Source organism: Miniopterus natalensis, chromosome 8, assembly GCF_054644295.1.
Source record: "Miniopterus natalensis isolate mMinNat1 chromosome 8, mMinNat1.hap1, whole genome shotgun sequence".
Classification (NCBI taxonomy): Eukaryota; Metazoa; Chordata; class Mammalia; order Chiroptera; family Miniopteridae; genus Miniopterus; species Miniopterus natalensis.
Window position 1 is genome coordinate 392,472 of NC_142088.1, and position 27,826 is coordinate 420,297.

The 27,826-nt window shown below is 54.9% G+C and overlaps 1 protein-coding gene across 1 annotated transcript in view; it reads left to right on the forward strand.

The window, feature by feature from the left end:
- Positions 1–3,429: 3,429 nt before the first annotated feature.
- Positions 3,430–27,826, forward strand: part of HDLBP (high density lipoprotein binding protein) — a 32,272-nt gene continuing 7,875 nt past the window's right edge. Inside the window, exons 1-20 of the mRNA XM_016203642.2 lie at positions 3,430–3,609; positions 5,066–5,130; positions 6,431–6,542; positions 8,206–8,363; positions 9,456–9,671; positions 13,883–14,089; positions 14,204–14,419; positions 14,938–15,144; positions 15,281–15,388; positions 16,556–16,660; positions 16,959–17,037; positions 17,296–17,435; positions 18,790–18,894; positions 19,016–19,129; positions 20,030–20,116; positions 20,275–20,406; positions 22,311–22,529; positions 24,600–24,821; positions 24,911–25,129; positions 25,855–25,993. Of these exons, the coding sequence (XP_016059128.2) occupies positions 3,504–3,609; positions 5,066–5,130; positions 6,431–6,542; positions 8,206–8,363; positions 9,456–9,671; positions 13,883–14,089; positions 14,204–14,419; positions 14,938–15,144; positions 15,281–15,388; positions 16,556–16,660; positions 16,959–17,037; positions 17,296–17,435; positions 18,790–18,894; positions 19,016–19,129; positions 20,030–20,116; positions 20,275–20,406; positions 22,311–22,529; positions 24,600–24,821; positions 24,911–25,129; positions 25,855–25,993 (2,956 nt within the window). The 5' untranslated portion in view covers positions 3,430–3,503. The remainder of the gene's footprint in view (positions 3,610–5,065; positions 5,131–6,430; positions 6,543–8,205; positions 8,364–9,455; positions 9,672–13,882; positions 14,090–14,203; positions 14,420–14,937; positions 15,145–15,280; positions 15,389–16,555; positions 16,661–16,958; positions 17,038–17,295; positions 17,436–18,789; positions 18,895–19,015; positions 19,130–20,029; positions 20,117–20,274; positions 20,407–22,310; positions 22,530–24,599; positions 24,822–24,910; positions 25,130–25,854; positions 25,994–27,826) is intronic.

A 27,826-nucleotide genomic window follows, 5' to 3' on the forward strand; every position in this document is an offset into this window, starting at 1 on the left:
CCTGTGGCAACTTCCTGGCTTGGTTGGAAGCTGATGGCAGACCCGCCTGCTGTTCTCAAGGCTTCCCCTCGCCCTCCCTGCTCCCCACTCCAGGGCTGAGCCCTCAGAAATAAATGGACAGAACACACTTGTCCGAGTTGCTGGTTGGGCAATCCCTGTGGAGAGACTACCTGCAGACCGCAGTAATAACCATGGAAGGGGTACTGAAGAGTTCCTGGAGCTTAGAGAGGCCCTTAGGAGTCTAAGGAAGCGCCCCTGCCCAGGCACCTTCCTGGTGACAGGGCAGTGCTTTGATGACCATGTCTTTGGCTCCGATGGCGGGTTTTTCTCGGCCTCCCGGGTTTCTGTCCCACGACGATGTCCTGAGCGGCCCTGGCGTTTTCGCTCACTGTGCTGGGCTGCTCCCCTGGCCTTCAGCGCGCACATAGTTGCCACTGGACATGCCGCTTGGCCACCCGGGGGACATCTCGCGTCATTCCCAGTGTGAAGCCCTGATTTTTTGTGTCACACTCCCCCTTGTACCCAGGGCATCTGTAGGACCCCCCCCCCCCCCCCCGCCATTCCTGACTTTTCAGTCATGCCTCTGTCCAGTTAAGAGGGACTCCTTGGCACTGCCCCCCAAGTGTGGCCTTTCGTTCACCTGCCTGTGCCAGAGGCAGCGGGAAGCCGTCGTCTTCAGACTGAGCAACTGCGGAGGCCCTGCTCCCGCCTCTGCCCTGGGACCGTTCCCCCCAAAGTGCATGGGGTCGAGCTCGCCGCTGGCAGCTCCCACCGGCGCCCGACGTCCTGAGTTACGCCCCCGGGTGACTGCAGGCTGTGCGCTGTGCGGAGCGAGCCCTGGCGGCCACCCCGCTCCCCACCCGTGCGGGGTGGTCCCGCCGGAGAGCCCACGGTGCCCCCGCGCGCCCGTCCCTTGGGACTCCGTCTGCGCCCCCGTCGGGTTCAGGCCGCGCCTCCGTCTCCGCTAGACGGGGACCCCGATGGAAGGGCGGTGAGCTCGCGGCGCCACGCGGCCGAGAGGCCGGGCTCCTGCCCGCACACCTGTGTGGCCCGGCCCGCGGCAGAGGCGCCCGCGCCGCCCGGGGCCTGGGCTCGGGAGAGGGGCGGCTCCCGCCCGCGGGTGAGCGGGCGCAGGAGGCGGGCGTCGGTGCGGGCGCCGGGACGGGTCGGGGGCAGGTCGCTTCCGCTGCCCTCGAGGCTTCGCGCTGGCGGGGGAGGCGCCGGAGCCGGAGCCCCGGGCCGGGGGTGCGCGGGGAGGGGCGGGGCTGGGCCGGCGGGCGGGGCGCCGCGGCTGACGTGTCTCTGCGGGATTGGAGCCGCCGCCCTATATAGGCGCCGGGGCCCGTGCGCCGGCCTCGGAGCGGGAGCGGCGCGGCTTTCTCGGCTCGGCCCGGCCGGCGGCACCGCAGGAGTGAGCGAGCGCGGGGCGCGGGGCGGCCAGGCGGCAGGGCTGGGGGCGCGGGCCCCGGGCAGCGGCGCCGGGCTGCTCGGGAAAGTTGGGGCGCCGGGGGCGGGGCCGGCGGCGGGGCCGGGCTGCCGACGTGGACCTCGGAGCGGGCGCCGGGCCAGCGGGGGAGGGGCCGGGGTCGCCTTCTGAGCCCCCACCCCGGCCGCCGGTCGGCACCCCTGCTCCCCGCCCCGGTCGCGGGCGCCCCCTCCTCTGCCGGCGGGCGGGCGGGGGGGGGGCCGGCTACGTGTCACTACTGCGCATGGGCCGCGGCGCTGGCACAGGAGAGCGAGAAACTTTCCTGAGCCCGCGTCCGCTGGCCGCCCGCCCGGCCGCTCGCCCGCGCAGGGGGCGCTCCCTCCGCACCCCCCACCCGCAGGGGCGCGGGACCTGGGCCGGGTCGTGACGCGGGAGGCTGGGCCGTGTCCCCCTGCCCCGGCGGAGGGGTCACACGCCGGCCCGCGGGGCGGCCGGAGGGGCCTGGCCGTCGGGCCCACTCCACCTGCCGCCCGCCGCCGGGTCGGCTGGGCCCGGGTCCGGGGCTGGAGCGCAGCTGGGAGGGAGACGCACGGGAAGGAGCGCGGAGCGCAGCGCAGAGCGCGGAGGGGGGCCGGCTCCGGCGCCTTTAAGCCCGCCCCCCGCCGGGGCAGGGCTGCTGAGGTGGCAGCTGCGCGGCCGCGGGCGGGCGGCCTCCGGACGGCGCGGGCCTGCGGGCCGCCGGCCGGGCTCGCGGGCCAGAGCAGCGCCTTGAGAGCTGGCTGCGGGCGCGCAGGGGCCCGGCCCGGCCCTTCCTGGAGGCCGCGTCCTCAGGAGCGCTCCGCAGAGCTGTCTTCCGAAAATGCGGTTGGCAAGGCGTAGACTTTGTTTTTGGAAGCAAAACAGTGCAGTTCTTTAAAGGTTTTTCCACTGTGGCTTTTTTAGGCACAAGTTTCAGGGGTGACCCGCCGGGGCTGGGAGCTTGGCGTTCCCGGGGAGGAGAGTGTGGGCCCCCCCGCCGCCGTCCAGCCGCGGGCCGTGCTCTCCCGGAGACGCGGCTCTGCTGCGGACGTGCTCGCTGAGGGCTGCGCCCGGTCCCGGCTGAGCGGCCTGAGGCTCCTGCGGGCCGGGCGCTCAGTGCAGGGAGGTGGTTGAGGGCCGCCGGCAGAGGCGGGGAGTCCTGAGGCGGGGGCGCAGCCTGCGCCGGAGGAGGCGGGGAAGGCGGGCTCCTCCTCGGGCGAGGGGAGACGGGGTGTGTGTGGGGGGCGCAGCTGAGGCCGACTTCTGACGGCTCCTCGCAAGGCCTGCTGCTGCCCGTCTGGTGGTCGAGGATGCGGTGGAGTGGGGTCTAAGGTCCCTTTCGGTCCTGATGTGAGCAGCATTATTACAACTGAGAAACTGGGGTGGCAGAAGCCTGGCCTCTGTTATTCCGGCCTTCCTAAGGTCTCCTGGGCACTTAGGGTATCAGGTGTGGGAGCTAGGGTGGAGAGCACCCCAAGCCAGGCCTGCGCGTGGGCTGGTGGAAAGACCTCGGTGAGCAGGGTAGGTCTGTCGGGGGTTGTGTGAAGGTGGGGCTGCAGCCAGGGGGGGGGGTGGGTACTGGCCTTTTAGAAGGCTTTACCCCAGAACCTCAGGTGAGGGGCTGAGGTCCGACTTACACAGGGGTCCTCATACATATTTAAAGCAGGTTCCTTAAAGGTGGGGTTTTGAGAAATTTATAAGAAAAATAATAGTCTTATTTGATGATGTCAGAACCTTAGGTGTTAAATCTATTATAGCTTAATTGAATCCATTCACATAATCTATTCAGCTGTGACGTTTCGGGTGCAAACTGCCATTTGAAATCTGGAGATGGGAGACCTAGTATGTCCTGTCAGACCAGTCTGGAGTTTTCTGGGGGTCCACTCTGATCTCAGCTTCCCGAGGGCCTGTGCACAGGTGGGGACGTCTGAGGCTCCGCGGCAGGTTCTCGCTTCCACACCTCAGGTTCGGCTGCGTCCTTCTTGTGTCCAGTGGGAGGCTAGCTGGGGTTGACTGGAGGTGTGTGAGCAGATCCAGAAGGGATCCTTGGGATTCCGTCATGGTCTGTGGCTGTAGGGGACATGGACATGACCGCTCCACGGGCTTGTTGTGTGCCTGTCACTGGGACATGAAGACTCACCTTATCCAGGAAAGATGGAGGACTGGTCAGTGAGGGCACAGAGGAGAGGGAGTGGCTGTTGGGGTTGTGTGTGTGAAACTGGCTCATTAAGAGGTGGGTGTCGGTGGGTTTTAAGAAGTGACGTTGGTGTCTGGGACAGCCTGGAGTGGGAAGCTGTTTGAGTGGAAGGTCACTAGGCAAGAGTGTGTGCAGCCCCCGTGGGAGTTCTGAGAAAGGAGGGTCAGTTGGACACTGGGGTCCTGGCTTCCCTGTCAGTGTTTGGACCTGGAACGCTTCCATCTTGCTTCTGGACTGGCTGACTGGCCGGACCCTGGGAGTCAGTCCCACGGAGTGCTCGCCCTTCCCACCTGTCAGGCCCGCTGGGTGGACGTGCTGCTCTGACACTGCTCAATGGAAAGGCTTTTTTTCTTCCTTGCCTTCATCATTAAAATGTGCAGATTAGAATTTTTTGGACACAAATTCTGACTAAATAAATAGTCTTGGCCAGTTTGTCTCTGGCTTCCCCTTTGGTCTCAGGCTGCATCTGTGTGTCGGGTGGAACTCGGCCCCACAGAGGCTCAGGCCTGTGGGGTTGTAGCACTTTCCCATGTGGCTCAAGCCCTGCATCCAGAGATTTCTAAGATCCTGAAGTGCTGCTGGTCCACTGCCTCTAGTCTTCTGGCACACCTCTGGTTGCCATGAGCTCTCTTCCTAGCTCCTGCACCCTGCGTGTCATGAGGGGGGTGCTCTGTTAGTGCTTTCGGTTCTCCCACTTCTGACCCATGCCTGACCCCCATCATTAAGTCTAGCTCAATGCACCTTGTCCTGCATATGTGGCATTTTGCCTAAAGCAGAAGTAACTGACCTGGCAGCCTCCCTATCCCAAAGTCCCCCAAGGCAAGGTGACCCACACCCTCTTAATTCATAGAGTAGCTCTTGGCTGTCCCCAGACAGCCTTGGAAAGTTCCTTCCAGCCCTGCTGCTCTCAGGCCTGGTTTCTAAAGCTCAGTGGATTAGAAGGAACCAGGGGCTTCTAATGACAGTGACTCAGTCACCCTTAAGAGCTCAGAGGCCCTTTCCACATTCTGACACCGTAGCGCAGTGTCAGAAGGACCTTTTGCCCTGTGGCTCAATTTTCAGAGATTGACAGGGGCACTGGGAAATGTTCATAACCATGCAGAACAAACCATCAACTTTGTGGGGATTTTACTTGAAAGCAGTTACGCTTAAAAAAGTTTTGGCTTTTTGGGGATCACTCCTTCAGGGTCCCTGGGAGACTTGTCCTCTAAAAGTTCTGGGTAGTTCAGGCTTTTCTGTAATATGTTTTGTTTGAAGCTAATGGCCAAAGAGTAGAGCTTCCATTTTTTTCCCCCAAGAGAATTGCCTAAATGCTGTTTTGACCCTTTCTGGTTGGGAGGTAAAAGGATCTGTTGTGTACAATGCAGATAAATAATTTTTCTCTGCTTTTCTCTTGCTCCCTCCCTCTTCCTGCCCCACACTAGCAAAAGCTGGCAGGCTGACACAGGTGGCCTCAGGACGGACTTTCTGGCTACTGACCGTTTTGCTGGTAAGTTGGACTGTCCTATCTGAATGCTTTCTGTCCGGGGCTGTGTGTGCACTTTCTTCTGTTACATGTCATCCTGAAGTTTCTAGTGGCTCTTGAGAGGAACAGGTCCCGCAGGAGCAGTGTGTACGCACGTGCCCTCAGGTGTGTCTTCGGCATCCATCTATTTTTAGTCTTTTTTCCTTAAGTGTGAATTATGTTTGCTCAGGATTATCTGAGTTTGCACATCGATTATCTTTAATGCAGAGCTTAATTTTCCTGAACTTGGAGAGAGGTCTAAGTTGTAAAAATTATGCAAAAATTCACTCTTGTAATTAAATTATTTGACCCTCTTGTCCTTTCCTGCCAAGGTGGTACAGGACACTGGGTACATAATTGTGAGAAGAGGGGTTCTTCCTCGTTGTAGTAGCGTGGGGCTCACCTGGAGTTGGGGGAGGAAGCTAACACCTTTGGCCTCAGTGTCCATTTTCCAAATAAGGGAGCCGTGGTTTTGAGAGCCAGGGTCCGTCCCATGGAGACCCACTGAGTACCACAGCTCAGGGGTGGGGTACAGTTCCTGCCCCACCTGAGGAACTGTGTGCCCTTGTGCCAGGTTCTACCTGGACAAGTCCCCTCCCACACCTGGGCGATGGGATGTTAGAAAATGACCAATTGGCACATATCAGAGGCACTGGATTGCCCCTCTGGGCAGTCCCTGCTACCTTTTGCTACTACATTGTTGCCACAGAGTATGGTAAGGCTGCTCTCCTGCCTGCTGGCTAGTCCCCTCAGCATTGAGGACTGTTCAGTTCACCGGGCCTTAGATGAGAGCCTGGCCTCTGCTGCTTGATGGGCTTTTTGGTAGCAGCTGTCATGTGGTACATTTTATGAGCGTCAGGAGGCACCTGGGCTAACAGATGGACAGAAGAACTGAGATAGCTCTTTGGAGAACCTTCCAAATGTTGACCTGTACCACCAGGGCCCAGTGTGGTGGTTTCCAGTCAGCCCGGTGGGTGGGGTGTAGACTGTCTCAGAGGACCCTGGCACCCTGGTGCCGATCCTCTCAGCCAGAGCCTCCGTCTGCTTAGCTGCAGGGCAGCTTTTGAGGGGACAGTTGTCCAAGGACCCTCCTTGAATTGCACTTCTCTTTTCTTCACTGGGTGAGAGGTTGGGTATCTGTCATCTTATGTTGGAGGGTGTAAGTGGGGAAAGTGGGGTGTAGTTTGCTGGTAAAAGAGAATTAAACCTTGGCTGAAAGCTTAATAGTTTGGGGGATGGCAGAGAGCTGGCTGTGCCTGACTCTCCTCTTCTCATCCTCCTGCAGTGGCTCCCCCGGACCGTGTTGGGCACGCCATCAACCATGAGCTCCGTTGCAGTTTTGACCCAAGAGAGCTTTGCTGAACACCGAAGTGGGCTGGTTCCGCAACAGATCAAAGGTGACAACCTGTACACGGTCTTTTTAACTTCCCCTCCAAGCCCTTTGCAAGTCTGTAGAAGTGCCTTTGACCCTGTAGTTGTGGGGTGGGGCCAGGGACAACCTATTTTGTGCACCTGGTTTTGCGTTGCCCTCGTGTGCAGGGCGGAACTGGCCAGGAGTCGCAGGTGAATCTGGACTCGGTGAGATTTAAAATGTGGACAACTTTCTGGGAAGCTGATGAATTTGACCATTGGTAATTAATGTGATTCTTTTTTGAAAATTGCTGTTCCCAGTTGTGTTCAACTAAATCTGGGCTGTGGACCAGCACCCCAGAGCACTGTCAGAAGCCCACATGGGACTGAAGGCTAGGCCTTGCCTTCTGAGCGCCCTGAAGCAGCTGGCCATGGATGAGAGCACTCCTCCCAGAGGAATGTGTCTAAAACATTGTCATTTTGGCATCTCTTTAATGTAGACAGGAAAAACAATACTTTATTTCTTACAGAATCTGGTCTCCGTTTACAAAAGCAGGACAGCTTGATTTGCATACCATATTTTCATCTGAAACCATCTGTATTTCAGTTTTATGCAATTTTCACTTGAAAGAGTAGATTATTCTACTCCAAGTTATTCCAAACATTCTTAAGTTTTCTAATAACTGAATCGGGTATCAGGTCTTAAGTTTAAAGGAATTAAACTTAAAAATTCACTTTGTCGGTCACTTGGGCCGGGCCCCCTTTCCAGTGCTCATCCATGGGCAGTGGAGACCTGGACACTGCACCAGCTTTGATATGAGTGCCTGCAGGGCCAGGCACTTTCCAGCTGTTGCAGCAGCCCTATGGGGTTCCAGTCGTATCCCTTCCTAGATGAGGGACAGATGCAAGGTAGTGACAGAACCCAAGCGCTGGCCAGCACCATGTCTATTGGGGTTTGGGGATAGCTCATCCTCGCGGCCAGAAGTGGTGACCCTGCAGTTGGATGTAGGCCTGTCTGATCCCAAAGCTCACCTCCCTGCTCTGGGCACACACCCCTATAGCAGGTTTATCAGGCCCTGCCACTGCGACACTGCTTGGCCCAGCACCTGGGCTGATCCCAAACAGTCTTGCGCCTGCTTTCACGGAGCTGTTGCTATTGGGACAGGAGTGTGAACAGTGAGGATGGAGCACAGAAGTGGGTAGTGATGAGAGGACCCAATTTCCAGCGCTTGCTGCTCCCTGTGGAGGGTGGAGGTGATGGAACGGCATCCCCACTGGAGTTCTTGCCAACACTGTCCATGACAGAGGCCTTGCCTGGCAACAGTGTTGACTTTGTTCTGCAAATTTTTAAGGGCCAGCTCTGTGCCAGGCATTGTCCTAATTGTAGTTTTAAAAAAATAGAGGATTAGAAGACCGGGGGGGTGGGGGGAGCAAGGCCTGCCTTCAAGGGACTCACCCCATCATGGGAGATGGGGTGCCCAGTGTCCGAGCTGACTTTTCACAGGGAGGCTGCCGGGGCGGGGGCCTCACTCTCAGGTTCAGAGCTTGGCCCGTGCAGCCCTCACCCTGAAGCCTTCCCCACCCCTGAATGAGGAGAGGGAGCTGCCCCTCCAGCAGTTAGTGTTGTTTTTTGACATTAAGTCTCTAAGCGTGTTTTCATCTAATACTGAAAGCCATGTGCTTGCTCCTAATCTGTGTTGGCTGGTCCAGTTGCCACTTTAAATTCAGAAGAAGAGAGTGACCCTCCAACCTACAAGGATGCCTTCCCCCCACTCCCTGAGAAAGCAGCTTGTTTGGAAAGCGCCCAGGAACCCGCAGGCGCCTGGAGTAACAAGATCCGGCCCATCAAGGCTTCCGTCATCACTCAGGTAGTAGCTTCATTGGGCAGATAGGAGGGCCACGCTTCACCTGCCCCTCCCAGGGGGAAGCGGGAGCATCTGGTGGAGACTGCATGGGGGTATAGAGGGAGTAGGCCTTCAGGTTAAATATGCCCCTACCCCCCAGGGCTGCTCCACAGAGTACACTGTTCCCACGCTCACCTGTGTCCCCAGCACCCAGAAGGAGTGGGCCTCCTGTTTTCCAGCCGACTGTAGTTCTGTCTCTGCTCCAACTCCTGAAATTGCCCCTGCCTTCCACCCTCCCCCATCAGCAGCTCCCACAAGACCTGTCTGTCTTGTCTACTCTGTGTTCCACCATCCTGAAGCAGTCTTCTGCCTTCTGTAGCACCATTTTCCTGGCTACCTTTTCTCTCCGCAAGCCCATCTCTACTTGCTGAACCAAGGATGGTGGGTCACGGTTGTTGACTGCTACCTGTGTGCTGAGAGGGCGCCTCTCCAAACCCAGATTCACAACCAGCTTCACCTGGCCTTCCTTCTTGCTATGGGCTTCTCCCAATCTTGTTAACACATGGATTAGTGTGTTAGACTCAGTCCTGTCTCCACAGGGCAGCTGGAGGGCCCAAGTTGGCAGTGAGACGTGTCCTCCTGCTGACACCATCTCACCAAAGGCTGGGCCGAGGGGTCTGGCCCCTTCCTTTCTGCCTCTCGCACACCTGCCGTGCTCACACTGCTCCCACACCTGCCTTTGTTAAGCCTTCACCCTCTCTCTTCCACTCATCACCTCTGATACCACTCAGCTGGCTGTGTCTTGACTCTTAGGAAGGCCCTTCCTGGCCATCCTCAGAACCTCCTTCCACCCGCCCCACCCAGCCACTCAGCTCCCCTCCTCTCCTTTGCTGCCCTCCCTGTCTTTGTGTTGGGTGTCATTGCTCCTTCATTGGAAGTCCAGCCTCCGGACTTGAGGTGCTCTCTGCTCGTCTCTTCCCTGCTATGGGCCATGCGGCCGTGGGGAGAGGGGTGGCTCTTGGTGGATGAACAGATCCAATGTGCAGTGCCCAAACACTCACATGCCGTCTTCCTCCTCCTGATCGCTTGCCCTGCCTTTGCACTGTTGGGGAGCAGGTGTTCCACGTGCCCCTGGAGGAGAGAAGGTACAAAGACATGAACCAGTTTGGGGAAGGAGAGCAAGCGAAGATCTGCCTGGAGATCATGCAGCGGACGGGCGCCCACCTGGAGCTGTCTCTTGCCAAAGACCAGGGCCTCTCTATCATGGTCTCTGGGAAGCTGGACGCCGTCATGAAAGCCCGAAAGGACATTGTTGCCAGGCTGCAGACGCAGGTGGGTGTCCCCTGGCTCGGTCCTCCCGAGTGGGTGACCTCAAACTTCCTCAGGTTCCCACCAGTGGGGCAGGCTCACAGTTCAGAGGTGGGACAGCAACATTTGGAGCCTCCTGGCATTTTTAGTGAAACACCATTAACTCAGTAATAGAACTGGGACATCTCCCATTTGTGCTATTTGGGTGAATGAACTGAAAGTTCAAGGCTGTCCCGGGGTTTGAGACATTTAAAAGAAGCTGAGCTCTCTCGCTTGATGGTGTAGCGGTGATGGTGTGGATGGGCCGTTCCAAGTGCAAACCAGGCACAGATGGGTGAGTTGTTGTTAAGTACACAGCATGGGAAGTTACAGGTTCGAAGTTTGTTTTAAACCAGTTCCATAGTCCTGGGCAGTCCGATACTAGAACTGGGATTTATTTGGAAACTGTTGAAATGTGTAGGTAACCTGTGGTGCGTTTCTCCCCAGGGGAGTCCCTGAAAGACCAGGACCCTGTCAGAGTGTCCTCACAGATAGAGCTTTTGTAGATTTACTTAAAACTGGGGGCCTTCCCACATGGTACTGAGCCATGAGCTTGAAGGGGAAGCTCCCCCTAGAACATCTGGTGAAAAGACGGGGGTCAGATGCAGGAGAGGCCTCAGGGCAGAGGCTGGGGGCATAGCTTAGCAGGAGGAGGAGCACTGCCTCAGCCACATGGAGCCTTGGGACAGTCCCTAACCCTGCCAGATTGAGGGAGTTGAATCATCCAGTGCAGGAAGTGGGGACTGTTGTGTGTAAATTGCTTCCTGTTCTGGCTGGTGCGTGGTAACCTCGCAGACTCTGGCTGTTATCTACTAGCTGGCCCGCATCTGACTACTTTGTGATTGAGTGCTGGGTGGGAGAGGGGACACTTGGAAGGCACTTGTCCCTGACCCACATCATGACCTTAAAGCAAAACCCAGATGCACGTTCACCTATAAATAAATCAGTGCGGTGCCCCTCAATCTTTTGTGTGTTTTTTGCATAACCACTTTGCTTTTAACTCACTTATTAATAGTAATTTGTTAACATGCCCGTATCCCTCCCAGTCTGCATGAACTTCCCCCATTGGTGTGTTCAGGCCACTGGCCACGCACTGCCCGCCGTGTGCTTGTCCAGCCTCAAGTCCTTTCATTCTTCATCAGTGCGTCTCCCTACTTTTTTAACGCCCTTGGTTTTTTGGGGGGACAAGCAGGTGTCTGCTTTATTTTACTGTCCGTCGTTATTTCCTGTACACTGGTGGTTATGTCTAGGGGCTTGGTTACTTTCACGTTCAACTCATTTCTTTGGCAAGAAAACTTGTGAGTGGTGCTGTGTACTTAGTGTTGATCCCAAGATTGGTCCATAGACCGAGGTGTCTTCAGCTGGATCTGTCCGTTATAAAGTTCCCGATTCATCTTTGCTGTCCTGGCGTTGAGTGTTGCTGGTGGCTGCCTGGCTCCCTCAGGGTGGCACTTTCTTGCCCCCTACCCCGTGTCAGCACGTGCTCTATGAGGAGCTTTCCTCCCGGCAGTTGGGGTGGGAAGGGCAGGTTCTTGTTCCTCCCCATCAGTCTTTAGACTAGTTAGTTGGCCCTTCTTGCCTCTTTTCTGGTGATTCATTATTCTTTTTAGTGTCATTAGGACTTTTTTTTTTTTAATTTTTTTTATTTTAGAGAGAGAGGAAGGGAGGGGGGAGAGGAAGAGAAACATCATTGTGAAAGGGAAACATCAATAGGCTGCCTCCTCCCGCCCCTACTGGGATTGGAGCTTACAACCTGGGCATGTGCCCTGACCCCGAATCAAACTGGCCGCCTTTTTGGTGCACAGGAGAGTGTGCGACCACTGGGCAACACCAGCCAGGAGGGATGCTTAATGTGTTTATTAGTCCTTTCAGCTGAAGTCACCTCATCTTCGGCCAGCGGTTGAGTTGGCTTCCTGCAGCTTTCTGGCAGGACCCTCCACCTCCATTAGCTTCCTGACTTCTCATAGACGTGTGGACTGTCCTTCCACAGACCCAAAATCTGCTGTTTGTCCAAGAATCCTCGATGTTTGTAGCTGGAAGTTTCTTGAGTTTCTGACCCTTCTAATTAAGGTGAAGGGTCGTAGGTTTTACAATCCCTTGAAGTCATTTATTTTTAAAAATTACTGAGCCCTGACTGGTGTGGCTCATTTTGTTGTGGGAAGTAACTGATCAGTGTTTCTCTTCGTCTCTGTCTCTCTCCCTCTCCCTCTCAAGTCAAAAAGCGTTTAAAAAAAAATTACTTTGCCCAGCCAGGCATGACTCAGCGGTTGAGTGTTGACCTAGGATCCAGGCGATTGGGGTTCGATTCCTGGTCAGGGCACGTGCCCGGGTTGCGGGCTGCCCCCGATCAATGACTCTCATCATTGATGTCTCTTTTTCTCTCTCCCCCTCTCCCTTTCCCTCTCTGAAATGAATAAAAACACATTAAGAAAAAAAAAGTTACTTAAACATCTGGTAGTGGCACAGCCAGGGCTGTGTGAGCAGGTGCATGCAGAGCCCCCTCTTGGCCCTGGCGCGCCCTCCCTGTTTGGGTTGGAGAGGAGGAGTGGAAAGGTAGCTCGCTATCGGTTGCCCTGAGCTGTGCTTTTCCTGGCATCTTATGGAGGTGTCTGTGTGTCTGCACATAGCAGCTTTCCTGGCCCTCCTACAGCTGTGGGGTGCGGTGTGTGGGGAATTGCTCCGGCACTCCTGTTGATGGGTAATTGGGCGGCTGCCCAGCTTCTGCTGTAATGAATCCTGTCACAGGAAACCTGTGCACATGCTGTTTTCTGTTTTACCCAGTGTATCTTGGGGTTGGTTTCCTAGAAGTGAGGTGGCCGGGTCAGCAGTAATGGCAGCTGTGATTTTTGCCGTAACAGCTAGATCCCCCCCGCGGGGCTGTGCCCTCACGCTCCACTGCCTCCCCACGGCCTCGCCAGGCCCAGCTGGTGCTCGCCCGATTCAGGCTGAGAGGCAGCTGAGTAAGTTCTTATTACATTGTTCTGATGAGCAGCATGGAGCACCTTTCCTCGTCCAAGGGCCTTTTCTTCTCTCTGTGTCCTGTCTTGTCTGTCCTGCCCTTCCCATCAAGTTGAAGTTGTGCACCGTGCGCAGTGAGTGTATTAGGGCTCCTGAGACCCTTCTCAGTCGTGCGGATCTGCCTTGTGAGAGTTTATTAATCTGTAGTCAGATTGATAGTTTGTTATTTTGTGTCATTGTTGGGAAAGTTTTTTCCACGTCTGTGCTGTAGGTGTTGCACGAATGCCTGTCTGTATTTTCTCTGCTGCTTCTATTTTCTTGCACATTTTTGTCATGAATAGGGTTAAATTTTGTGGAGGTGATCATTTGATTTTTTTCTTCATAGATCTAACAATATGCTAAATTATATAAATGGATTTTCTAACATTGAACCATTTTTTGGAATAAGCCTCGTTTGGTCACAGTGTAGAAGCCAGTGGTCTCAGTTCCTGTGTTAGTATTGCCCCTGTGATACGATTTCCCATTTCTGTCCTGAATGTGGAATGTTCTGTGTGAAATTGTACCCCTTGCGGGAGAAGGGAAGCTGTGACTTCTTGCTGGGACACTTTGCTTCTGGTTGTGTTTGTTTTGTTTTAAGTTGCTGGCTATTTTCTGTAGAGAGAAAGACTAGAAACCCCCATTTTCCTCTCAGGCTTCTCTGTGACCTCAAGAAGTTTGTTGGGTTTGAGTTGTTTCCATTTTCTTGACTCAGATGAGTTGTCTGTTTGAATTGGTTGTAAAGGAGTTAGGGAGAAACGCTTGTTAACAGACAGCCAGGACTCCAGAAGCAGAACTGAGTCTGGTCAGTCTAGTATGTCCCTGCCCCCACCGTGTCCCAGTGTGGTGTTAGGAGTCGCAACGTGGGAAACCAGTCAGATGTACTTGAATGTCCCTGTCTTCCTGGTGGCTTGTGGCTGGGCCGAGAAGATATTGAACAAAAAATTACCATTAAATGATTGTAGTAGCTGGAAGTGTAATCCGGGGCCGAGGGAATACACCATCCTCAAACATACCCTGGTTGGGGTCAGGTCAGGCGTCCCCAAGGAGGAGATGTTTAACCTGAGACTGCTCTGAAGGATGGTGGGGTTAGCTCGGCAAAAACGGGTGAGAATGGTATTCTAGCCAGTGAGTATCATGGAAAAATGTGGTTTTCAGAACACAGAAGCATGCTGTTTTCTTTGGTTCTCTGCCTGCTGCAGGCCTCAGCAACTGTTGCCATTCCCAAAGAGCATCATCGCTTTGTTATTGGCAAAAATGGAGAGAAACTGCAGGACTTGGAGCTAAAAACTGCAACCAAAATCCAGATCCCACGGCCAGATGACGCGAGTAACCAGATCAGGATCACCGGCACCAAAGAGGGCATCGAGAAAGCTCGCCATGAAGTCCTGCTCATCTCTGCCGAGCAGGTGAGCCCACCTTTGGGCCTGGTGTGTGCAGCAGCCTCAGCCCGGATGCTGGAAGGCCTGTCAGTCCTCAGGCCGTTCCCAGGCCTGTGCTCAGCTTTGTTCTCTTGTTTCCAGGACAAACGTGCTGTAGAGAGGCTGGAAGTGGAGAAGGCCTTCCACCCCTTCATCGCTGGGCCCTACAACCGACTGGTCAGTGAGATCATGCAGGAGACAGGGACACGCATCAACATCCCCCCTCCCAGCGTCAACCGGACAGAGATCGTCTTCACCGGGGAGAAGGAGCAGCTGGCTCAGGCCGTGGCTCGGATCAAGAAGATTTACGAAGAAAAGGTAGTGGTGGGGGGGGAGGGAAACCCCATGGGCAGGAACAGAGGATGGTCAGGGCCAGTGCTGCTCCTTGTCCTTCCGTCCCTGGAGGGGGGCTGAGCTCTATGCTGGAGGCTGTTCCCGCTGCCCACTGCCCCCACTCCTCTGCCCTGGGCTGGGGCTGCTACAGGGCTGGACACACTGCTCACAAGTGGCCACGTCTTTGAGAGGCCATTAGATCCATTTGGTGACTTTGAGGCCTGACACTGGTTCCTCAGCGTGGGGAGAGGACTTGGTATTTTTAGCTTTTCCAGGTTTCAGTGATCAGTCTGAGCTGGACAGATTCTTAGGTGATTCTTCTGAGGAGAAAACCCAACCCTTGATGAGTAGGGTTTGTGGGCTTAGCTGGCCATCATCTCTCCTTCCAAGGACTCCGCAGCTGTAGTCGGGCCCGTGTCCTGCTCCCTGCCAACGGTCTGCCCCGCCCCCCCCCCCCCCCCCGGTGCCCTCCCCTCTGACATCTTGTTGGTACTCTTACATAGAAAAAGAAGACCACAACCATCGCGGTGGAGGTGAAGAAATCTCAGCACAAGTATGTCATCGGGCCCAAGGGCAATTCCTTGCAGGAGATTCTAGAAAGAACTGGAGTTTCTGTGGAGATCCCACCCTCCGACAGCATCTCCGAGACTGTGATACTTCGAGGGGAGCCTGAAAAGCTAGGGCAGGCGCTGACTGAAGTCTATGCCAAGGTAACTGCCTCCCAGGTGGATCCAGGGACAGGGCCGTGTTGGGTTGGGGCGCTCGCTGGCCCTGAGCCCCGCTGAGCGACCTGGTGCTCACACAGCCTGGACACTGCTGACCAACTGGTTGGTTTGCTTGTTCTAGGCCAATAGCTTTACAGTCTCCTCTGTCTCTGCTCCTTCCTGGCTTCACCGATTCATCATTGGCAAGAAGGGGCAGAACCTGGCCAAGATCACTCAGCAGATGCCAAAGGTGAGTGAACATGTGGCCTTGCTACACTGGGTTGGCCTTGTGTTCTGTCGTCCGCTGCTGACCTTCATGTTGGTGTTACTGTTGATTCTGTGGGTGCCTTTGAAGACTATGCCATGATTTTTAAACATTAGAATAAGTTTTTTTTAAATGTCTCTGCCATTCTTTTGGTCTTTTTAACCAGAGAGAATGTGTGTGTTAGGTTTGATGAATATCTTAAGAAACACCTCAGCCCAGCTGATGTGTGGCTCAATGCTTGAGTTTTGACCTAGGATCCAGGAGGTTAGAGTTGGATTCCTGGTCAGGGCACGTGCCCAGGTTGTGGGCTCAGTCCCCAGTAGGGGGCGTGCAGGAGGCAGCCGATCAATGATTCTCATCATTGATGTTTCTCTCTCTCCTTCTCCCTTTCTCTCTCTGAAATCAATAAAAACATATTTCAAAGAGAAAAAGAGCAGGAACACCTCTCTTAGTTACTATGGCATAACAACGTCCTAATTGTTAACGTCTGTAAATTCTGAAGAGCAAAATTTCTCTACAAACTGTGTCAACTGTGGAGCCCCTGGCTTTGTCTTCCGCACCTGTGTCCTGGAGGCCTTAGTTGTCCCCGGGAACTTGAACAGATGGAGACAGCAGAGGCCACACCCCGTGTCGGACTCCTGTGTGGGTGTTGTTTCCCATTTACCCTGCAGCTACTTTACTTGTTCATCAAAGAACTGGTTCACGCCAATGTGATGGCTTCGTGGGCCAGGCTTCTGCAAAGTCACCTCCTTACCTGCTGTGTTAGGAACAGGAGTGCAGTGGCCTTGCCTGGGGACCACCGCTGGGCGGCTCTACTTGGGTTAAAATCCCGTCCGGGTTAGCTGTCTCTTCCTCCGTGTGGCCAGGCGGGAGTAGGCACTGTACAGTGAGCGGTACAGGAGGCATGCTGAGGTGTGATGTGCTTGAAGGAGGGGATTCTGGTGGCAAGCACAGTGGGAAGGACTTCAAGGTTCTTGCTGTTGATAAAGGAAAGATGATTAGACTACATTTAGTACCAAAATAATGGTTGTCTCTCAGACCCCTTTGCAGCTTTTCGTGGTGGTGGTGGACGTGCACCCTCGTGAAGCATTTCGGAATCGGTCGCTGCCATGGTGCCACCCCGTGTTCACTGTCCCTTGTTTTGGTGTGTAGGTTCACATCGAGTTCACAGAAGGCGAGGACAAGATCACCCTGGAAGGCCCCACGGAGGATGTGAATTTGGCTCAGGAGCAGATCGAGGCCATGGTGAAAGACTTGGTGAGGCCCTGTGACGGTTCAGGTGCTGGTGAACTGAGGACAGGGCCATCGTCATGTCTCGAGGCCGTCGGGTCTCACGTGGGTGGGCACAGAGCTGAAGGGGTAGCCCAGCAGGTGAGCAGTGTTTCTGAGGCCTGGAGAGGACCTTATTTTGAAGACGGGTCTTTCACGGGGCCGGAGGGACGGGCTTGTGACAATCCCGACGGCCGAGTGGTCAAAAAAGGCAGCAGCTGCCAGCTCGCCTATGGTTCTGGATGCCCAGCCTCTCGTCTCATGGACGCACCCTGTGTCTCTGCAGAGTCACCGCATGGACTACGTGGAGATCAGTGTCGACCACAAGTTCCACCGACATCTCATCGGGAAAAGCGGAGCCAACAGTGAGGGGCACGGGCAGGAGGGTGGCGGGGGAGCCACGGTGTCTGGGTGGGTGTCCTCGCCTGGCTACTTGGCCTCGAGGTGAATAGTGTCAGCGGGCCACTGTCCTGAGCTGCCCACAGGGCCGTGGGGAGGGCACCCGGGGATCGTCCCCGTCAGCCCTAGCGCTGTCCTTCCTGCTGTGGGCTGCTGGTTAGGTTGTTCATCATCAGTGGCCCGTAGTAGAGTCTGAGTCCAAAATGTTTCCTTTTGTCCTTAAGTCAACAGAATCAAAGACCAGTACAAGGTGTCTGTGCGCATCCCTCCCGACAGTGAGAAGAGCAACCTGATCCGCATTGAGGGGGACCCGCAGGGCGTGCAGCAGGCCAAGCGGGAGCTGCTGGAGCTCGCCTCCCGTATGGTGAGCCCTGGGAGGGGTCCTGGGGGAAGGCACCTTGGCAGAGCAGCAGTGTTGGCAGGTGCTGTCCGGAGAAGGGAGTCCCCACATGTCCTTCTTGTTGGGCTTCTGCTATGCGAGGGGGCTCTGAATGTCTGCAGTGGGGAATTTGGCCTGGCCAGACCTTGGCTTCCATGACATCTCAGTGCCAACTCCAGGGACTGTGAGGGACTTTTCTGGATTCTTTAAGGCACCCAGGTGACTGGTGTGTGTCCAAGGTTGAACCATTGGTGTGAGGTTATCTGCACATGGGAAGGGGGCGGGCACAGTGGGCCTTACTCCCTATTTCCAGACTAAAGGACTGTGCTGTCTTGGCCTGCTGCCAGCACCCACCTGAGTCAAATGCGCATAACCTCACAGCAGTGAGTCTCAACCTGGGCTGCACATGACTCCAAATGAGTCCAGTGCTGCAGGATTGCTCAGAGGTCAGCATGAACATGTGCAGATTGTCAGGAAAGCCCAGGGATGTAGGACTTCTGCTTCGTCAGGGCAGGATATGCCCCCGGGCAGCTGCCTTCACCTGGATATTCTTGTTATGTCTTATGGTACTGTGCCAGGGGTCCCACAGTGGAGGCCAGCTTTACAGCAGTGACTTTGTGTCCTTGGCGGTAATACAGGGCATGGCATGGCCTCCCACCGCGCTAGGCTGTTCCCGAGCTCACTCCTCAGCCTGGGCATGTCCTGGCTTCTCTCCTGCGCCAACCAGCTCCATCCTGAGCATCCACAGCCCCTTGCTCTGGAATCTTGTTACTGGAGTGCTGAGCCCTCGTTTCTGTCACTCTGATGCCCATCTGCTCCAGAACCTCCCTGATAGGATAGATAGGCAGTCCCCTCCGTGCTTTCTGTGCCTGCTCTTGTACCTCCTGACGGGCCCTCTGGAGGAGGTGAGGACCACATGGGTCAGTGCTCCATGCTGAGCACTGCCTTATCACACTGGGCAGTCCCTGCTTCCTGGTGGTGAGGGGTCTCTCCCTGCTGTGCAGAGCACCAGGCCAAGGTCCCTGGTTCCTGTAAGGTCACAGCACTGAGTGAGGGGCTCTGGTAATTTGGCTGCTGCAGTAGTGCTTTTGGTTGGAGGGCTCTGTCTGCATTTTGGTTCTCCCTTGGCACTGTGTCCAGGAGAGCACCATACCCCCAGGGCAGCTGGGGGGCAGCGGGTGGGCCGGACAGGAATCCAGTGGGCACTGTGTACTGGCCAGTGCTCCTGGCTCACCACCTGCTCGCCTTCTGGGGTCATGGACTCCCAGGCACCTCGTGCTGTGGGGCGGTGGTTCCCTGCTCGCAGTAAGTGACGTCACCCGTTTGGATGTGTCTTCAGGAAAATGAGCGAACCAAGGACCTAATCGTCGAGCAGAGGTTTCATCGCACGATCATCGGGCAGAAGGGTGAACGCATCCGTGAAATTCGGGACAAATTCCCAGAGGTAGTTTCCCGGTGGCCTTATTTTGCTGATCCTCCAGGATTGGTTTGGCTGGCCCTTGGGCATATTTAGTTTTGGAGTCCTCACCAATGATCAGACTTGGTCTCCTGGTGATTTATTCTAGGTTATCATCAACTTTCCAGACCCAGCACAAAAAAGTGATATTGTCCAACTCAGAGGGCCCAAGAATGAGGTGGAAAAATGCACAAAATACATGCAGAAGATGGTGGCCGATTTGGTAGGAGACTCTCTCCGTCCTTCGTCGTGTGACAGTGGTGTGGGGGGTGGAGGGGCATGTGCATCAGGGCTCCTGCTTCAGGGAGCAAACTTTGGCATTGGTGGGTCTGCCATCTCAGGGACTTGGGACAAAGTCGTGATGCCACCTCTCAGCACCTGATGTTTAGACTGGCAGGAATTGTCACAACTCGAGTGTTCCATGGAATTAAAGTGGGGAGATCCCCCGTGTCCTGTGCCAGGTGACCTTGTTTCCTTCAGGGGTCTTCCAACACCTAGGAAACTGTCCCATCCAGTGAGGAGAGAGACCCGTGCAAGTAGTGTCATGGATAGTTCCTCCCTCGACCTGGGGGGGGGGGGGGGCGCGTTGCTGGGGAGGCTGCAGGTGGCCCTGTGCTCTCCACGGCCCTTGCAGGCATGCACTTAGCTTGTGACCCCTGGAGGAGAGGCTGGGTGGGCTCCCCAGCACTCACTTCACCTTGCTGCCCAAGAGTGCTGGGTGGTTTGAGCTCACTCCTCACCCTGGTGTCCTGGCCTCTGTGCATCCCCAGCCTGCTCTCGTCCTATAGTGGCAGGGACTCTCTTTTACCCTAGAGGGCCGATTGAGGGCACCTGGCCAGTTTGCTTGCTTCTGGATTGTGGAACATGCATTTGACAGGTCTCAGGGTCTGTAGCAGGCCACGTTTTTATAAAGGGGGGCTCGGGCCTCTGCACCTGTCCACTGTAACAGGCCAGGTGAGGTAGTTGAAGAGGCATCTCACCTGCCCTCATGACAGACTTCCAAAGGCAGGCAGTGGGAGAGAAGCAGGAGAAAGTCTGTTGGGTGGTAGTCATTTCATACTGCCCTCAGGATGGAAGAGACTCTAGCACGACAGTTAATCGGGCCGTCTCTCTTGTGTTTAAGGTGGAAAATAGCTATTCAATTTCCGTCCCGATCTTCAAGCAGTTTCACAAGAACATCATTGGGAAGGGAGGCGCAAATATCAAAAAGGTGACTGGCCAGCTTGTTCCTGCCTCGTGGCTCCTCTCGCCCTGCCCACATGGCCCTGTGCCACGCTGGCTTTAGATTTGACGGGAGGCCTTACTTCTCAGCCCTGGGTTAGAAATGTCACGGTGGCAGTCACTTCTCACCGCTGCCTCTCCTCGCAGATTCGTGAAGAAAGCAACACCAAGATCGATCTCCCAGCAGAAAATAGCAACTCGGAGACCATTGTCATCACGGGCAAGCGGGCCAACTGCGAGGCTGCCCGGAGCCGCATCCTGTCCATCCAGAAAGACCTGGTAATGGGGACTTGGCTGTGGGATGGCTCTGGCCTGGGGTCAGGAGGGCCAGCCCCTCCCGGATTAGCAGTGGTCAGGGCAGTGGTCTCTGGCGGTGCTCACGGAGGTCCTGAGCGGTGGTAGCGTCTGACTTGCGTGCTGGGACATGTCTGTGTTCTGAGGGCTTACGATATTTTCCCCCCCAATTTTTGAAAAGTGAACATGTAAGAAACTGCATGTATTTAAAGTGTGCGGTTGGATACATCTGGCAGATGTGAAAGTCCATGGAATTACCTCCACAGTCAAGATAGCGAACTAACCCATTAACCCTGAAATAGCCTTGTTCCCGTTAGCACCTCTGTCCCATGCACTCCCCCAACACCCCCCACCCCTTCCAGCCCCCAGTCTGCTGTGTTACAGTCGATGAGTTTGGATTTTTACGTGATTGTCTGAGAATCATAGCGTCTACTCGAGTCTCGCTGCTCTGCATAATTATTTTGAAACTCACCCATGTTTTCACGTGTCAGTACTTCCTTTTTTTAATGGATGTGATTGATGTACAGCATATTAGGTGGTTCCTGACAAGACGTGCGATATCACCCTAGTCTGCAGGCTGGCCCTCTGCTGTTCTGTTACTGTGTCACCAGCTTTGTCATTTTCATATTTCTCTGCTTGGGGTTCCTTAAACTCCTTGGATGGTTGAGTTTATAGTTTTCATCAAATTTGGAAAAATTTGGGTCATTATTTCTTACCAGTTTTTCCTGCCCTCCCCTTCAGGGAGTCTGATTACTGAGTGTTAGGCAGCGGGATGTCCTGCCTTCCACTGGCGCCTTTACTTAGAGAGGCGGTGCTGCGTTTTTCTCAACGAGTTTAAGTTCATTAGTTTTCTGCAACGTCTAATCTGCCTGTGACCCCACCTATATTTTTCACTTCAGATACTATTCACCTGTAGAATTCAATTTGAATTTTTTGTGTTTATACTTGGCACATTTAGCCTTGTCCCTCGGCTTGACTGTAGGCCACAGAGTGAAGATTCCTGTCTCAGTGTCCTCGGCCCCGTTTCTACCTTCTGTGTCGTTGCTGGGACGTTTTCTGGTTTATCCTTGTGGTCATTTTTTTCCGTGTCTTTGCATATCCCATGTTTTTTATTACACCAGATGTTACAAAGTTTACTGGGGCGGGTGTTGGATGCTTTTATGTTCTTTCATCAGTTACTTTGAAACAGTTTGCTCCTTTGTTAGGTGCGACCAGGGTGGTGCTGGTGTAGGTCCAGGTATTCCCGCTTGGGGTGAGACCCTTCTGAGCACTACACCCAGATCCCGTATATGTGGACACTGACCAAGCTGCTGTCCCCAGTCCTCTCACTCTTCAGCTGGCTCTTGCCCTGGCCTGGGCAGTCTGCCTGTGGTGTGAGGGTCTCTCTCCATGTTCTCTCTCCTTGGGCACTGACCCGTCAGTTCCTGGCATCTTGGCCTCCTTGGACTGTCACCTCTGCGTCCTCGACACAGGGGCTCCACCAGGGGACAGTCATAGGGCCCACCTTCTGTGCTTCTGTCTCCAGTGTCTCGAACTTCATTGTTTCCTGGGGCAGATAAATGCAGTTTCTGTTGTTCCATCTTGACTGCAGGCTGAGCCCTTCACACAGGGTTCTAATAGAAAAGGGTGATCCATAGGCACCTCAGACCTGTCTCTGCTGCTTGCGCCTTCTGCTGGCACCAGAGAGGGCCTGAAGGAGCAGCGCTGCTTATGGTCTGGCATTACGGCTTCCCTTCTGCGCTGTGTGTGACATACGCACACGTGCACAGGGGCTCTGGGCTCCTCTGCACCAGGCCTGTTAAATACCCACCACACTGACTGTGGCTAACTCTCAATCTCGCCCTTCTTGCCACACAAAAACGTGGCTCCCTTGTGCCCTGTGATTTCAGGCCAACATCGCCGAGGTGGAGGTCTCTATCCCCGCCAAGCTGCACAACTCCCTCATCGGCACGAAGGGCCGTCTGATCCGCTCCATCATGGAGGAGTGCGGCGGGGTCCACATCCACTTCCCCGTGGAAGGCTCGGGAAGTGACACGGTCGTCATCAGGGGCCCGTCCTCAGATGTGGAGAAGGCCAGGAAACAGCTTCTGCACCTGGCAGAGGAGAAGGTGAGTGCCGCTCCACGAGGGATCCTCTTCAGGGTGGAAACTTCACATACCCTTTCTTTGTGGCAAGTCAGGAAACCTCGTGTACCTTTATGCCTCTGGCTTTGCCATTACTGAAGGGCCTCCTGAAGTCAGTTGCTCACGTCTATAAAGTAGAAAGTCTGTTGTTTAGCTTAAGAAGCATAATCTCTGTACAGTAAAACTCATCCTTCTTAATGCATGTTCACAAACAGCATTGGTGTGACCACCACTGCAATAACTTGTTTTGCCCATCACACCCCAAAATTCTTCATTGAATCACTGTTGTCCCTTTGTCAAACCGTCTCCCAGTCTGCGTGTGGACGCTGCTTCTTTCCAGGGACACCGCAGGTGGGAGTGGCTGGCTCAACGGGACACCTGAGAGGGCAGGTCCTGCAGCCCAGCGTTGTGCTCCTCAGGTTGTGGCGCGGGTCCAGGCCCTTCCCCTCCAAGGCATTGGGAGCCAGCGTCGATTTCCAGGGGGACACCTTCTTGGATTTTGATTCGGGTTATGTTGAAGCTAAAGATCGAATTGGGGAGACTCTTCAGGGCTGAATCTTCCAGTCTGTCTCGCCAATGATTTAAGTCACTTTTCATTGGCATTTGTCATTTTTAGCATGCAGGTCGAGTTCACGGTTTATTCACTTTTTGTTTTGTTTTTTATGGTACATTCATAGTCCCTATTGTCATGTGTAGAAATATGTTTGATTTTGTGTATTGGCCTTGTTTTGTGTGTCTGGTCTAAAGCTCACTTGTTCCATTAGCTTTTTTTGTGGATTGTTGTGAGTTTTATGTAAAACACGTGACTTGTGAGTGGACAGTACACTTCTTCCTTTCTGATCTGTACACTTGTGTGTCCCGTCTTGCTGTGTCGCCAGGGCCTCCAGTGTGTTGAGTAGCAGGGGTGAGAGCAAGCAGCCTGGCCTTGTCGATGATCTCGGGGTACTCAAGTGGGGTCTTTTATCAGGTCGAGGGCATTCCCTTCTGTGCTGCGTTTGCTGAGAATTTATTGGGAATGAGTGTTGGATTTTGTCAAAGGCTTCTGCATCCATAACATGATCACTTGTTATATGGTGTGCATATTAGATTATTTTCTTAAATTTTTTAATGTTTTGCCACCCTTGTGTTTTTGGGGAGACCCCACTTGGTTTTGTTGTGTCGTACTTTACTGTATTGCTGGACTGGGCCCACCTAACCCATTAGCTTCCTAATGCTTCTGTTGGCGAGTGTCTGTCTGAAGTCGGAGGCATCTCTGGTGTTTTGTGGAATCAGCACGTGGAAGGCAACAGGACTCAGCTGTGCTCTTCCTGCGTTTCTTCTTCCTGCTTATGGCAGAGTCAGCGGGGAGGAGCTTGTCCCTCCAGGTGGATCTGCTGGAGGAGCTGGCGTCACAGCAAGGTCCCCATGATGGGGCCTTTCCTGGGCCCCAGTTTCTTTTCATTTTTAATACATTTTTATTGATTTCAGAGAGAGGAACGGGGAGAGAGAAATATCAATTTGTTGTCTCCCACACCTGCCTCAACTAGGTATCAAACCCTGGGTGTGCGCCCTAACAAGAAACGGAGCCCTCCACCTTTTGGTGCACAGAGCGACACTCCAACCAACTGAGCCATACCAGCCAGGGCTGGGCCCCAGTTTCTTGGTGTCAGATGAGGCCCTGGTCGGCTAGGGTCTCTGAGTGTGAGGCTGGGACGTTGCTGGCTGTGTTCTGGCTCACCCAGAGCCCAGGACTGGGAGCACTCTACCTGTGCTGTGCCCCTGCACCTCATACCCCTTAGTCCCTGGCAGAGGTTTGGTCAGGACTGGCAAGTGGCAGGCTTGGGGCTGCAGGTCTGCATGCTCTGACGGCCTTCCTGCTTCCTGCTGTGACCGAGAGAAGTACAAGGGTGGTCAGTCTAGTGGCCACGCATTTGTTTGATTAGCCTCATTTAGGGACGTTGGGACAGTGTGAGGTAAGCCCCACCCCGCTCTCTTGTCCCCTCAGGCCTCTTGTTCACCTGCTCCAGGGCCGGGCAGGTGGCATCAGGCCAGCACCTGTGGGCTTGATTTCTGCAGCAAACCAAGAGTTTCACCGTCGACATCCGCGCCAAGCCGGAGTACCACAAGTTCCTCATCGGCAAGGGGGGCGGCAAGATCCGCAAGGTGCGTGACACCACCGGAGCCCGCATTATATTCCCGACGGCGGAGGACAAGGACCAGGACCTGATCACCATCGTGGGCAAGGAGGACGCCGTCAGGGAGGCGCAGCGGGAGCTGGAGGCCCTCATCCAGAACCTGGTGAGGCCGGCCTCCCTGGCGCCGCCTGGGCAGCGGGAGCGGGGCCTGGCCATCAGTCCCCCCCTCCCTGTCTTGTGTCCGTGTCTCAGGATAACGTAGTGGAAGACTGCATGCTGGTGGACCCCAAGCACCACCGCCATTTTGTCATCCGAAGAGGCCAGGTCTTGCGGGAAATCGCGGAGGAGTATGGTGGGGTGATGGTTAGCTTCCCGCGGTCCGGCACCCAGAGCGACAAAGTGACCCTCAAGGGAGCCAAGGAGTGTGTGGAGGCGGCCAGGAAGCGCATCCAGGAGATCATCGAGGACCTGGTGGGCACCGGCGCATGGGGTCCTTGGCTGGCAGCCACTCAGAATTGGGGGTGGGCCTGACCCCCACGTGTCCCTCTGGTGGCAGGCCCCTCCCGTCCTCACCCTCCCTGCAGTGGGTGCAGGCTGCCTGTGAGCAGCAGCTAGGCTTCCCTGTTGAGGGAGGGCACTGTGCACAGGACCCGCTGCCTTCCCTCCTCTGCTCCAGGGGGAGGACAGGAGGGTGATGGAGACTGTCACTGAGGCCATGGATAGACCACAGGACACCCTGGGTTTCCTAAACCAGCCCAAGAACTGGGCTTCTGTGGTCTCCTGGCGCTCGCCTGCTGTGGCCTTAGAAGTGGAGTCACAGCCACAGCGTCTGTAGGTCCTGTCACCTGGGACAAATGTGGCCACCTGCCTTCAGGATGGGGGCAGGGGCTCCGTGTATGGAAAGAGATCAGATGCTATATTCAAATTCTGTGTGGGAGCAAGCGGCCAGGCAGTTCTGTGTGCATGGACCACTGATGCTTTCCTACTCTTTGGGGAAATGTTTCAGGAGACCTCTCTGTGGCCCCACCCACACCCCTTCTCCCTACACCCCATCCTAAGATGAGCCCGGGATTCACCTTGGAAAGGGGCTGTCTGCATCTGGACATGGCTGCAGAGGAAGGTGGTGTGAACATGAACCGACCGTAGCGTTAACCTTTGCCTTTGTTACTCTCCTTCTTGCTGTGCCCCACCCCCAGGAAGCCCAGGTGACCATAGAGTGCGCCATACCCCAGAAATACCACCGCTCCGTCATGGGCCCCAAAGGTTCCAGAATCCAGCAAATCACTCGGGACTATAACGTTCAGATTAAATTCCCAGACAAAGAGGAGAACCCAGGTGGGTCCCACAGGGAGCTCTGTGCTGGGTGGGAGGCAGGAGTGTGAATGGTCCTGGCCTGGGGAGAGGCAGGGCAGAGGGTTGACTCATGTCCTGGTGAAGCTCCACCTTCTGGTGCTGGACACGTCAGGGGACCCAGGGCTTCCAGAGGCTCAGGCCCCATGGTCCCCAGCAGTGGCTGCATCAGTTGCTTCAGGGTGATGAGGTAGCCTTCAGCTGTCCTAGAGCTGGGGTGGGGAACATTCAGCCCATGGACTATATGGTCCTGCTAAGGCAACCGTAGGGGGGACTTGAAGTTCAATAAACCTAGGAGCTTTTTCCATAGTTAATTTTTAATTTTTTTTTTTAAAGTGTGTCTTTTTTGAGTTCAGAGAGAGGAAGGCGGGGGGGAGGGAGGGAGAGAGAAACATCAGTGATGAGAGAGTCATGGATCAGCTGCCTCCTGCACTCCCCCAACTGGGGATCGAGCCTGCAACCAGGGCATGTGCTCTGACCAGGAATCAAACCTCGATCTCCTGGATCCTAGGTCGATGCTCAGTCGCTGAGCCTCGCCAGCCAGGCTCCTAGCTAATTTTTTAGTTGATAATTTTGTGTGGCCTGAGAATGATGTTATAAACATCCAAATGGCAGGGAAAAGGTTCCCTATCCCTGTGCTAGAGGCTTGCAGCTGGTGACAAGGCCAGAGAGGAGAGAGCACCTGCAACCTCTTACGCAGGGAAAGCCAGGTCCAATCCCCATGCCCCTTGAAGGCGCTCTGAAAGCTGTGGTGAGGCTGTTCCTGCTCTGCACAGCAGCAGCCTTCCTCCCTGACCCCCTGCGGGTCCTGTGCCTCGTGAGGCCGGGCAGTGGCAGAAGGGATGGCAGCCTCTGACCCACCTGAGATTGCCACTGGGTTCCTGGCTGCCCTTCTGGGATGGCTCTTCAGCTCCCAGTATCTTGCTTGTCATATGGTTCTGCTTTTGTCCCCAGGGTGGGATGGGGCAGGAGGTGACCTGTGAGTAGGATCCAACTTCTGTCTCAGATCTAACTTTGTAAGTCCTGTGTGCTCCTTGCATTATCCCAAAGAATGGTTCTTTCTGTGACTAGTGTCCGTGGACCCGCCCAGTTGAGCCGGGACGAGCTGGGGGCCTGTAGCCTGCTGAGTGCACCTGGGGTACTCTGACCTCTAAGGCTCATGGTGGCCATTGAAGCACCTCCGTTTTTCTGGGAATATAGGCTGTTTTGAGTAAACTAGTTAGATCATAAATGTTGCGTTTCATACTTGAGTATTTGCTTTTTAATTTCGATGTAATTTCACACTTAAGAAAAATTGCACAAAACAAAAATGTATTTTGTGTACTCACTATCCAAACCTCCCCCATCTTTCTCACCCACCCACCCACCCTTTTACACACACACACACACACACACACACACACACACTGCGTACTCTGAATCATTTGAGCGATTTCCAGACCTGCCTCTTATCCATGTGGCTGTTTCCTAAGAGTAAGGATGCTCTCTTACGTTGGCTGTGGTAACCCTGGCTCGTTCATCAGAATCTGACGATCTGGTTGTGAGTTACGAGCTCATAGCTGACATTCAGGTTTTTTTGGTTTTGAAGCATCGCCCAGTTTTGATGCAGAATCATGGTGGCTCTGGGCATCTGTGCCGGCCTGTTCATCCAGTCACTCGTTTATTCATATTGGACAGACTCCTGGGTTCTGCCTCCAACCAGGAATGTTGTTCTGGTGTTCATTTGGGTGCACACATGGTCCCAGCGTGGCCCACAGGAGCCTTGCCAGCTGCTTCCATGTCTTGTTTCAGGTCCCTTTATTCTTGGCACTTTCTCCC